This window comes from Salvelinus namaycush, chromosome 2 (genome assembly GCF_016432855.1).
Source record: "Salvelinus namaycush isolate Seneca chromosome 2, SaNama_1.0, whole genome shotgun sequence".
In the NCBI taxonomy this organism is placed as follows: domain Eukaryota; kingdom Metazoa; phylum Chordata; class Actinopteri; order Salmoniformes; family Salmonidae; genus Salvelinus; species Salvelinus namaycush.
Window position 1 is genome coordinate 64,655,856 of NC_052308.1, and position 12,268 is coordinate 64,668,123.

Here is a 12,268-nt window from a genome sequence, read left to right on the forward strand (position 1 = left end):
AGAAGAAGTACTGCTTCTCAGCGCTCTCTCGATGTGATGGTGTCTGTTTGTGTGTTAAGAGATTTTTGTCAAAATGCTTTCTGAGTTTGTGAGGTAACTAGCAGTACGAACATTGCAGTGTATTTGTTGTGGTGGTGTTGTGAGAATTGCTTGGTTTCTCCCACCTAATTCATCTTTTACTACTGCAGTTTGTGAAGCCTCTCAGATTAGTGGCAAGCCCATCCGTAACGACTGTCATTTCTATGCTTTGTTTTAATGAAGCGCTCGCCTGCAAACACTAGTAATTGATGCTGCCGCAACCCACACACACACACGTATAGTAGTTACAAACTCTTAAACCCAAAACACACACAGACACACACACACACACACACACACACACTACTACTGGCAATTAGCATAGAAATCTAATCAAAAGGCAATTCCAGACGGTAGAATGTGTTTGCTGGTGTTAACTGGCTCTCCGAAAGCCAACCAGGTTTTTCTCTCTGCTCTGGCTTTTGTAAACAACTCACTGTTATTCATCAGGTTTCCCTTATTGAGTTTTACTCTTCTCTGGTGAATAGCTGTTACAGTGTATACTGGCGTTGATTCTGTTATTGATGGGTGCAGTACCGGGAGGATTTCAAGGTGCCTTGCTGTTACTGGTGTTGTTGGATAGATCATTTATCAAAGGGTAATATGTTGAAATACAGTCGAAGTTCACCCAACTGCTCGAGTCACAGAACACAGTACAGTAGGTTTCCTTATGAAGTATGTTTTTAGCCTACTTGTGTTTGATATTACATTAGGCTCTAAATGGCTATTATCATTCCTCACTTTTTGTACTCCTGCTCTCTCTTTTCCCTCCATCTCTCTTCTCCTCCTGTCGCCGGTCTCTCAGGCCCTGTCTCTGTCTCTGTCTCCCCAGGCCACTATGAACGCTCGGCCCCAGAGGATCCTGGACTCTGGCTCTCTCACCCAGTCGGCCCCTGCCAGCCCCACCAGCAAGGGGGCACACATCCACCAGGCAGGGTGAGGATATACGGACACACACGCTCAACTCATATTATACACAATCTTCATATTCTTAACCCTACCAGGATTATTGGTGTAGCAGACACACAAACACACACACCACTTTACGTCCACCATCCTCATTTTCTCACCAATGCTCTCCTGCCCCCTACACTAACCTCCCTCTCCCCCCATATCTGCCTCTTCCCCCAGTGGTTCTCCCCCCATGCCCAGTGCCAGCAGCTCCAGTCTGACCAACGAGGTGCCCAAACCCCCGACACGCGGAGGAGAACAGCCCCCCACGCGACCCCCCTACACCCCCACGCTGGGCGGACAGGCCCCCCACTCCCACCAGTTCCCCCGCACGCGCAAGATGTTCGACAAGGGGCCCTCCGGCTCTGAACAGGTACCCTGACATCTTCGTTTTCTAGAATCTCATTTCTGGTTGAGATTAAGGAGAAACATAAGAAATAACCTAAAAAAATGTTGAGGGATAGCAACTTTCCTTAACTAACTTCCGAAGTCTATAGTAAAGGAAGACGTGGTAGTTGAGAAGAAATCCCATTTAAACAAGACTTTTATGCTAATTACCTCAATTGCTCAATTAAGGCTTCTGGAGAAATGTTTTTATCCAACTTGCTTAAGACGCTTAATTTTAGTCAATTTAGTCTGTTTGATTCATTATGAAAGAACTCCCAGACACTTATTTTTGGATTATCTTTCATACTGAATTCTGAGAGTGTGGTGGTGTGTATTAGTGTTACTGTGTTAAAATGTGAATATTTTGTAATTATCTGCGTGTGTGTCAGGCCGGGGATGATGCAGATGACCCAGGAGGTCACAAGGCCTACATGAATGCCAACCTGTCTACAGGGCTGTGTGACTGGAGCGCCAAGTACTTTGCTCAGCCTGTTATGAAGGTACTGTACTACACTTCTTGCACTTCTATTTTCATCCCTCTTTCTCTCACACTCTCTCTCTCTCTCGCGTCTCTCTTAAAAACACACACACACACACACACACACACACACACACACACACACACACACACACACACGCACGCACACACTACTGTAGTGTGTCTCAGTACCTGTTCAAGGAAGCTGTTTAGGCTGTTACAGCACCTGACCTTCCTTTGATGGTCAGAGGAAGCAGCTGAGTCATGTGTATGGCTGTCTCCATACACTCACTCACTCCGACACACAAACTTGCGCACACACACACACACACGCTGTGTCCTCACACACACTCCCATTCTCACACACACGCACCTTGGCAATGCCGTTAGGGGAACCGCAAACTCCCTCCAACACTTTCTTAAACCCGCCTTTCATCTCTCCATCCTCTGAAAGAAGAAAGAGAAAAAGTAACGTTGTCAGCTCGTCTTGACTTTGCCAAACTGACGCTGGTCTGGAGGTGAGAGAGAAAAGGATGGAGAGAGACACTAGGTGGATAAGAGAGAAGGAGAGAAGTGGCTTGAGAAACAGGAGATAGAGAGGGAGGAACAAAGTGGGGATATGGTATAGAAGGAAAGAAATACAAGGGGTGATGGGGTGAGATGAGACGGATGAGAGAGAAAAATGAGAGCGGGAGGAGAGAGGGAGAGGTATGCACTTTGCAGAAGTACAAATGAGAAAGCTGTGTTTGCAATTTCTGGAACGCTCCCATAAAGAGCCGTTGTGTCTAAAAGTCTGTACACAGGTTATCATATCAATGTGTCAGCAGACCGAGGTGTGTGTGTGTATATAACCATTACACCTTTTGTGTGTGTGTGTGTGTGTGTGTGTGTGTGTGTGTGTGTGTGTGTTTCCGTCCTTTGTCAGCCAGGGTCATTGTACAGTCAGTGTGTAATGTCCCACATTAGTGGCTGAGATATCCATATCGCAAGAGGCTGCATTTTTTTTAAAACCATGAATGTTAGCATTCAACTGTAATAAGAGTCCCCTGGGAAACTGACCAACACTTTGGTTCCTACTCTGTCGCAACAACTTCTACTCTACCTGGCTTTTTTCATTCGTTGTCATGCCAATTAGATTATTTGCCCATATCCTGCAGCCCAAGCTGAGACCCAGCATCATGACAGCCTCTCACCTTGAGACACACACGCACACACACACGCACACACACACACACACACACACACACACACACACACACACACACACACACACACACACTCATCAGCGCTGACTGAGGCAGGCCTTAATGTCTTAGCACTGTAGAGATGTACTAGCAAACAGTGACTTGCACACACTATTCCCTTGAGTCCTTTACTTAATCACTCTTTCTCTCCACCCTTCTACTCTCTTTATCTCCACCCTTCTACTCTTTATCTCCCGCTTCTACTCTCTTTATCTCCACCCTTCTACTCTTTATCTCCACCCTTCTACTCTTTATCTCCCGCTTCTACTCTCTTTATCTCCACCCTTCTACTCTTTCTCTCCACCTTTCTTCTCTCTTTATCTCCACCCTTCCACTCTTTCTCTCCCGCTTCTACTCTCTTTATCTCCACCCTTCCACTCTTTCTCTCCCGCTTCTACTCTCTTTCTCTCCACCCTTCTAGTCTTTCTCTCCCGCTTCTACTCTCTTTCTCTTTACCCTTCTACTCTTTCTCTTTACCCTTCTACTCTTTCTCTCCACCCTTCTACTCTTTCTCTCCACCCTTCTACTCTTTCTCTCCCGCTTCTACTCTCTTTCTCTCCACCCTTCTACTCTCTTTATCTCCCCTTTCTACTCTCTTTCTCTCTACCCTTCTACTCTTTCTCTCTCCACCCTCCCTTCCCCCCTTCCATTCCTTTTTTTCTCCCTATCTCGCTCCACCCCCCTCCATCTGTCCCTCCCTCCACCCCTCTATGTTTTGTCACTGTGAGTGCTTGGTGGTGATTACCACAGCATATGAATCCACATGCGTTAGTTAGCAGCTGCAGTAGTAGTCAATAGCTGTGTCCGAAATGGCTCCCTATTCCCTATTAAACGCACTATGGGCCATGGTCAAAAGTAGGGCACTGCGTAGGGAATAGGGTGCCGTTTGGGATACAGTCAGTGTGTGGCTGCTCTGTTAGTGTTAAGTATTCAGAGGGCAGAGCAGGGAGCCTGGTGGGGCATGTACTTAATAAGCAGCAACACTCTGGCCTCACAACACTCCACCATTACACTCCATTACAGTCTTTCTCTGTACATTACCAGCCCTGTCCATAATGCTAATGGTTACAGCTATACACACAGGGACATGCACACACACACACACATTTACATAGAAATGTGTGCTCGCACAGAAACGCACATGCACACACATCCACTTAGAAACACACATCTACAGAGAAATGCACGCATGCACAGACGCACACGCACATGTACACACACCAAAACACTCAAACTCAATCCCTTCATTGCCCTCTGCAGTTACACCAGAGGACCGCCATTGATGTTCACTAATGATTCTCTCCCTGTCAGGGACTGAGGGATGGAGAAAACCATCAACACAGCCTGAGAGGCAGCCCTCAGAAATAGAGGGATGAATGGATGGAGAGAAAGATGGGGGTATGAGAGTGTGAGGGAGGAGAAAACCCCTCAGCGCAGCCTGAGAGGCAGCCCTCAAAGAGAGGCGATGGATGGAGAGGGAGGAGGAGAGATGAGAGGACAAGCAAGGATATAGCTTTTAACAGTTGGAGCCTAAGAGGGGATCCTCTTCATTTAACTCATTAACCCATCATTCCAAAGAATGGGATGACAGAAGGAGAGGAGAGGGTGAGATAAGAGAGTGTTAGATAGGCAGGAAGAGGATAAGGGAGTGTTGAAACGTGGGAGAGAACACTTAGCAGCCTGAGAAGCAACCCTCTTCATTTAGCCCAGTAGCACAAAGCTCTTGTCTTTATACCATGAAGGAGTATGACTGGAGGAGAGAGAGAGGAAGGGAAGCAAGTGTCTTCTTCTCTTAGCTCTGTAATCACTTCCAGTTTAGACATGCTTCCACCCTATTCAATCTAATAGAAATAAAACATGTCTCTCTCTGTATTTCTCTCTCTCTCTCTCTCTCTAGATTCCAGAAGAGCATGATGTGGAGAGCCAGGTGAGGAAAGAGAGGGAGTGGAGGTTCCTGAGGAACGCCCGCGTTCGAAAACAGAGTCAACGCATCACGCAGAGAGGTGACGCACACACACACTATGTATAGCTACTCATAAATACACACACACACACTATGTATAGCTACACATAAATACACACAAACACTATGTATAGCTACTCATAAATACACACAAACACTATGTATAGCTACACATAAATACACACACACACACTATGTATAGCTACACATAAATACACACACACACACTATGTATAGCTACTCATAAATACACACACACACACTATGTATAGCTACTCATAAATACACACAAACACTATGTATAGCTACACATAAATACACACAAACACTATGTATAGCTACACATAAATACACACAAACACTATGTATAGCTCCACATAAATACACACAAACACTATGTATAGCTACACACAAACACTATGTATTGCTACTCATAAATACACACACACTATGTATTGCTACTCATAAATACACACAAACACTATGTATAGCTACACATAAATACACACAAACACTATGTAGATTTGCTGTCACTGTTGTAGATTTGCTGTCACCACAGTATAGAAGAAAAACAAATGTGCTCCTGCACTTGGTCACACATACCGTGGCATACCGTGGCATACCGTGGCATACCGTGGTAGGGGGATATTTGAAGAGTGAAACACACACCAGTGAGGGGAACGTGAGTATGCATATGAGGCTAGAGGGGGAGCGAGGATCTATTGGAAACCCCCCTCGTTCCAAAAGCTCTGCCAGACTGGTCTCTCTGACCCACACACACATTATACACACACTATACACATTATACACACACTACACATGATACACACACATTAAAGACCCCAGGCTTCAGCACAGCTCCCCCTGTGAAGTCAAGAGCCCGCTCAAACAGAATGGCTAACACTCCCACGTCACTGCCAGCTCCTACAACACACACACACACACACACACACACACACACACACACACACACACACACACACGTGCGCTCACGAGTCCATTGGCGTCAGAGCTGAGGCTCACATACGCATGCATCTCTCTCTCCCCTTTTAACCATCCCTTTCTGCCATCCTCTAAAGTTGAGAGACTAAAAGATCAGGGCTGCCCTCATTCATTCTCCTGCCTCTTGGGAGATGGACAGACCGAGAAAAGAGAGAGGGAGGGATGGGTACGTTAGAGTGCGAGAGAGAACGACAGGTTAGAGGGTGACAAAGAATAGAGGGAGGAGTAGGAGGGTGGAGAGTGAGACTGAGGGAGTGAGAAAGGAGAGTAAAGAAACAGAGGAGTAAAAATGATAGGGATGAAAGTGGGGGAGAAAATAGAGGGAGGACAACAAAGACAGGAAAGAAGAGAGCCGGGGAACAGAGACAGGAAAGAAGAGAGCCGGGGAACAGAGACAGGAAAGAAGAGAGCTGGGGAACAGAGACAGGAAAGAAGAGAGCCGGGGAACAGAGACAGGAAAGAAGAGAGCCGGGGAACAGAGACAGGAAAGAAGAGAGCCGGGGAACAGAGACAGGAAAGAAGAGAGCCGGGGAACAGAGACAGGAAAGAAGAGAGCCGGGGAACAGAGACAGGAAAGAAGAGAGCCGGGGAACAGAGACAGGAAAGAAGAGAGCCGGGGAACAGAGACAGGAAAGAAGAGAGCCGGGGAACAGAGACAGGAAAGAAGAGAGCCGGGGAACAGAGACAGGAAAGAAGAGAGCCGGGGAACAGAGACAGGAAAGAAGAGAGCCGGGGAACAGAGACAGGAAAGAAGAGAGCCGGGGAACAGAGACATGGAAAACTGATTGAAGTCTGTTTTCTTCTGTATTATTTGTGATGAAATTACGTGATGAGTTTGCTGAAAGCAACAATACAAGGTTTACCGCTCGCGGTATTGAATTTTGCATGGTAGAGAAAACGACACAGACAAGACTAGCTTTTAATGAACACCTTTTCAGCTTTTGATCAACAAGTACAGAGGCGAAGGTCTTGCCAAGGTCTCGCTAGGCTAGATTAAAAACATTTTCTTCCAATATTTCTTTTGTTACGACTTTATGAAACATTTTTCAATTAGTATTTCTTCTCTGAAATTCCTGGTGGTCCACTTAGAGAAATCCCAGATAGCCGAAGGACACCTTAACGACACAAGTGATGGTTGTCATGGCTACGTAGCGAGAGCTAGACCTTTAGACAAGGATTGTAATGCGACTGTAAGGACTATTGAATAGGGCTCTCACTATCAAATGTTCCAGTCTTTATGGGAGTTACAAGAGGGTTTTCATCCAAACATATCTTTACTGTCGTGATACCACAGTCACACGCCCATATAAATATAGACCGCTTGACTTATTTTCATAAATTGATGAAGCCAAATAATATATATGGATTGTGTTTTTTGGACTGGTGACTGGTGACTGGTGACTGGTGACTGGTGACTGGTGACTGGTGTCAGGTGACTGGTGTCAGGTGACTGGTGTCAGGTGACTGGTGACTGGTGACTGGTGACTGGTGTCAGGTGTCAGGTGTCAGGTGACTGGTGACTGGTGACTGGTGTCAGGTGACTGGTGTCAGGTGACTGGTGTCAGGTGACTGGTGTCAGGTGACTGGTGTCAGGTGACTGGTGTCAGGTGTCAGGTGCCTGGTGTCAGGTGTCTGGTGACTGGTGTCAGGTGACTGGTGTCAGGTGACTGGTGTCAGGTGACTGGTGTCAGGTGACTGGTGTCAGGTGACTGGTGTCAGGTGACAGGTGACTGATAGTGCTCGGTGTCTCCTCCCCCTCTAGGCGTGACACGTCTGGACGACCAGATCTTCATCAACCGTAACCCTGGCGTTCCCTCCGTGGTCAAGTTCCACCCCTTCAACCCCTGCATCGCCGTGGCAGACAAAGACAGCATCTGGTGAGAGACTTATGCTCAACGCCTCAGCTATATTTGAAGCACATTATTGACTGTCTCATATGATTCTGTCCCTGCACATAATGCTTTACTTTGGCCAGAGACAAACAGCGCCTTCAGAAACTATTCACACAAGGAGCACTGCAGTATATGAGAAATAGAAAGCCATTCGAGATGTGTCCATTGACTGTGTTTGTTTGCTGATCTGAGAGGACTGGATATGTGGAAACAAGCCATATGGTGTGGGTTATTTGTGTTCATCTCTGTGAAAAGAGTTGAAAGTCATCAGAACCAGGTCATTCAGACACATGCTGTAGTGGCAGCCCTGAGAAAAGTCTGTCCCCTATCAGGGCCATGACAGTCCAGTGACACACATAGAGACATAGCTGGCAGTGCTACACTGGTTTGATATATAGTGCTGGAAGTGGCTGAAGTGCTGGAAGTGGCTGAAGTGCTGGAAGTGGCTGAAGTGCTGGAAGTGGCTGAAGTGCTGGAAGTGGCTGAAGTGCTGGAAGTGGCTGAAGTGCTGGAAGTGCTGGAAGTGGCTGAAGTGGCTGAAGTGGCTGAAGTGCTGGAAGTGGCTGAAGTGCTGGAAGTGGCTGAAGTGCTGGAAGTGGCTGAAGTGCTGGAAGTGGCTGAAGTGCTGGAAGTGGCTGAAGTGCTGGAAGTGGCTGAAGTGCTGGAAGTGGCTGAAGTGCTGGAAGTGGCTGAAGTGCTGGAAGTGGCTGGAAGTGCTGGAAGTGGCTGGAAGTGGCTGGAAGTGGCTGGAAGTGGCTGGAAGTGGCTGGAAGTGGCTGGAAGTGGCTGGAAGTGGCTGGAAGTGGCGGAAGTGGCGGAAGTGGCTGGAAGTGGCTGGAAGTGGCTGGAAGTGACAAGTGCTGGAAGTGACTGAAGTGTATGTGTGTTCTGTAGTTTCTGGGACTGGGAGAAGGCGGAGAGGTTGGACTATTTCTACAACGGGAACCCTCGCTACACCCGCATCACAGCTATGGAGTACCTCAACGGACATGACTACTCCCTGCTGCTCACTGCTACAGGTCAGACACACACACACACCTATACACTGTACACACAGGCAGGTAGCCTAGCGGTTAAAGAGTGTTGGGCCAGTAACCAAAAAGTTGCCGGTTTGAATCACCGAGCCGAAAATCTGCCGCCGTGCCCTTGAGCAAGGCACTTAACCCGAATTGCTCCTTTAAGTTGCTCTGGATAAAGTATAATATAAATACACATACATGCGATCATCTCAAAAATACGCACACACACCCAGACTCAATTATCTTGCACAAACATATGCAAGCACACACACGTAAAAAAAATAGAACAAACTCCCAAACAGTCAATCACTTCAGCATCACCCAATCGAACTAAATGCAGAAACTAAATAGACCCTAATTGCCTCAATTCAAGGACACCATCATTTTGCAGTAAATAAATGTGCATGTTTTCTCTCTCCTGGACATTGAAGTCTTAATAAGCAAGCCTCAAATGCCTGACTCACATCCTCAGACAGGAACGCGCACGCACACATTGTTCCCTGGGTGAAAAATGCACTCTTAAATAATTCTAAAAGGAATTAAGTCGGCAGCATTATGTTGAATTGCTGGAGAGCGCCATTCTGTTCACTTTATTTCTCATGTGAAACCAATTATCGCAGGGCTGTGTTAAAATGCTTTGCGGCTCCAAAGTCATATACAGTCATGTGGTTTTGTCTGTCATTTTAAACATTGTCATTCATTCACCCTGGTTTGCAGCCCTGTCTGAATACTTTCAAAATACATCCGTATTTGAAGTTCTTCCCTACCTTGACGTGAAGGATCGAGCGTGATCAGTCATTACTTCTAGGAAGAAAGGAGTGTACATAAGTGGTTCAATACTGAATGTTCTGGGATTCTTTGGCAGTCTGTTCAGGAGGACTAGAGAAACAAGACCCTGTTAACACGACCTTGAACTTAGTTTCAGTTTAGTTTGCGGTGCCTTTGTACAATGAGTGGCAGGGAGCATGGTATTATATTTGTGTGTGTAGGCTTGAAAGCAGTGGGAAGGTACCAGGCTTGTAGGAGAGGCACAAGCACGTTGTATTGTACATATGAGTTTGTAAAGCTGGAGGCTTTAGAGACGAGGTCAAATTGCTTGAAAGTTGCTTTGTGTCGACCCGACGTAAGAACTTGTCCGTTATCTCTTTTGTTCAGAGATTTGTTCAGAGACGCATGTTAAGGGATAGGATGCCTCCCAAATAGCACCCTATTCCCTGTATAGTGCACCCATAGGGCTCTGGTCAAAAGTAGTGCACTATGTAGGGAATAGGGTGCCGTTTGGGATACTGCCATAGACTGTGCTCCTGTTGTGTTCTTTCAGCACTCTTAGGTCACGGACGCGCTCGAGGCCGTAGCGGTTAATGTTAATCCATGTGCACACGCGTTGTCTCTCATGGGCACAGAGGGGGGGACGTGTTTCTGCAAGTGTAAATGTGGAAGTTGTTTGTGACCTCTAACCTTGTATGATATCTGTTTTTTTCTCTTTACTTTTCCTTCCTTCTCTGTCACCCCCCTTCCTTTCTTTCTCCAACCATCCTCTCTCCCCCTCCCTCCCTCTAGATGACGGGGCGCTGCGTATCTGGAAGAACTTTGCGGACCAGCGGAACCCCGAGATGGTGACGGCGTGGCAGGGCCTGTCCGACATGCTCCCCACCACCCGAGGTCAGCCCTCCTCCAGCGCCCACAGTAAAGACCACACTATTTACCCCCTCTAGACCCCCTCCGTTTATCAGCCTAGACCCTCAGTGTACCTCCCCGTCGGCTTCAGTTTTACCTCCCCCCGTCCCACCACCACCACACAATACAACTTTTACCCCATTCCCATCCACCCCTCTACCCCAAACCCTCAATCCAACTAGTTCTAGTGTCCACAATCATTCAAGTCCCCCCTCCTCCCCACCCGCTCGAATTCAGACCACCATCTCCCCACGTCCCCTTTCCACCAACTCTCCAACCCCCGCATATTTCCCACTCTACATCTGCCAATTGCTTGTCTATGTTCCTCTCCTGTACTTCTCTGGCGTGTGACCGTTCAGAGAACTATAGGCTATGCTTATGGATGGCAGGTGCAGGAAATTGGCTACTTCATACTGAATTCATTCATTCATTTGAGATTGTATCAAATCAACGCTTATTGGTCGCATACACAGTTTAGCAGATGTTATAGCGGGTGCCGTGAAATGCTTATGGTTACTAGCTCCTAACAATGCAGTAAAAGGTAAAGAAAGAAAGAAATGAATACACGTCGGGATGAATCTAATTAACAACCCAAAAAGCGCTGTAACAGTAATCCAAATGCAATCTATACGTATGTACACCGGATGGATTTACACCAGATATACGAAGAATGCTATGTACAGCACTAGATATATTAAGAGTGAGTCAGGAATCCAGTATATAAATAAATATGCGGTGAGTATAAACAGTGTAACTAAAATGTACAGTAGAAGAAAAGTGTGTGAGTACATACAGGTCAAGGATGTGCTGTTGTATGACATTCAATACATAGCTGAATCACTTTCAATTACTATCTGTGCTGGGTGTGAAGGAGGACAGGCAAGGGAGCTAGCTAGCAGGATGTTAGCTCTGACAGCCCTGTGTAGAATCATGGAATGAGACACACTCATTCTATTCTAATGAGTGTATGTGTGCTCTGACTGACAGTACAGCGGACCACCAGCTGTGTGTGTCCCACCTTAACAAAGATGAGCAGCGTCCCTGCTCAGGGTGCCTGCTGAGAGGTGACACAGTTAACTAGCGTCACAGGGAGAGCTGTCATACACACACACATCCCTGAAGATTTCAGAGTAGGGCAGATATCACAGTCAACAACAAGGTATTCAGCGATCAGGATTTATCAGGGTAACTACCCACCACTTCAACTTGGAGGTCGAGGGGCTAGAGATGGTCTGCACAGCTCAAGCTTGCGTTGATACAGCTAGCGCACTTCAAATGAACAGATGCCATCGTGAGATCATTGTTGGCACCGATTGTAACTGCTTCAGAAGCACACACACACATTCCAAATCTCCCCTATCTCCATAACACGCGCTCTCCCCTCCATCCAGTAACGACTTGTCGGGTGCAATTCCTCCTCATTTTGTCTAATTTCATTGAGATCCTCCAACTCTGTCTTGCTACTTTGCTGCTATGTTGACTTTGGTTGGTTTTATGTTCATCTTCCTCTAGCAGAACAAGGCTGCCAGCTCCCCTACGCTGTAATAGTTGGTGTTAATTGTATCACTATGCTATAT

At 46.7% G+C, this 12,268-nt stretch overlaps 1 protein-coding gene across 5 annotated transcripts in view; it reads left to right on the forward strand.

Annotated features, from left to right (window-relative positions):
• The window catches only part of LOC120066011 (regulatory-associated protein of mTOR-like), a 195,043-nt gene that overhangs the window by 167,574 nt on the left and 15,201 nt on the right, over positions 1–12,268 (forward strand). For 3 of the 5 annotated variants that reach the window (XM_039017056.1, XM_039017073.1, XM_039017091.1), the window contains exons 23-29: positions 884–1,014; positions 1,210–1,402; positions 1,806–1,916; positions 5,036–5,141; positions 7,866–7,980; positions 8,890–9,014; positions 10,575–10,676. In XM_039017056.1, the coding sequence (XP_038872984.1) occupies positions 884–1,014; positions 1,210–1,402; positions 1,806–1,916; positions 5,036–5,141; positions 7,866–7,980; positions 8,890–9,014; positions 10,575–10,676 (883 nt within the window). The remainder of the gene's footprint in view (positions 1–883; positions 1,015–1,209; positions 1,403–1,805; positions 1,917–5,035; positions 5,142–7,865; positions 7,981–8,889; positions 9,015–10,574; positions 10,677–12,268) is intronic. The other 2 variants (XM_039017064.1, XM_039017082.1) reach the window with 1 other exon arrangement.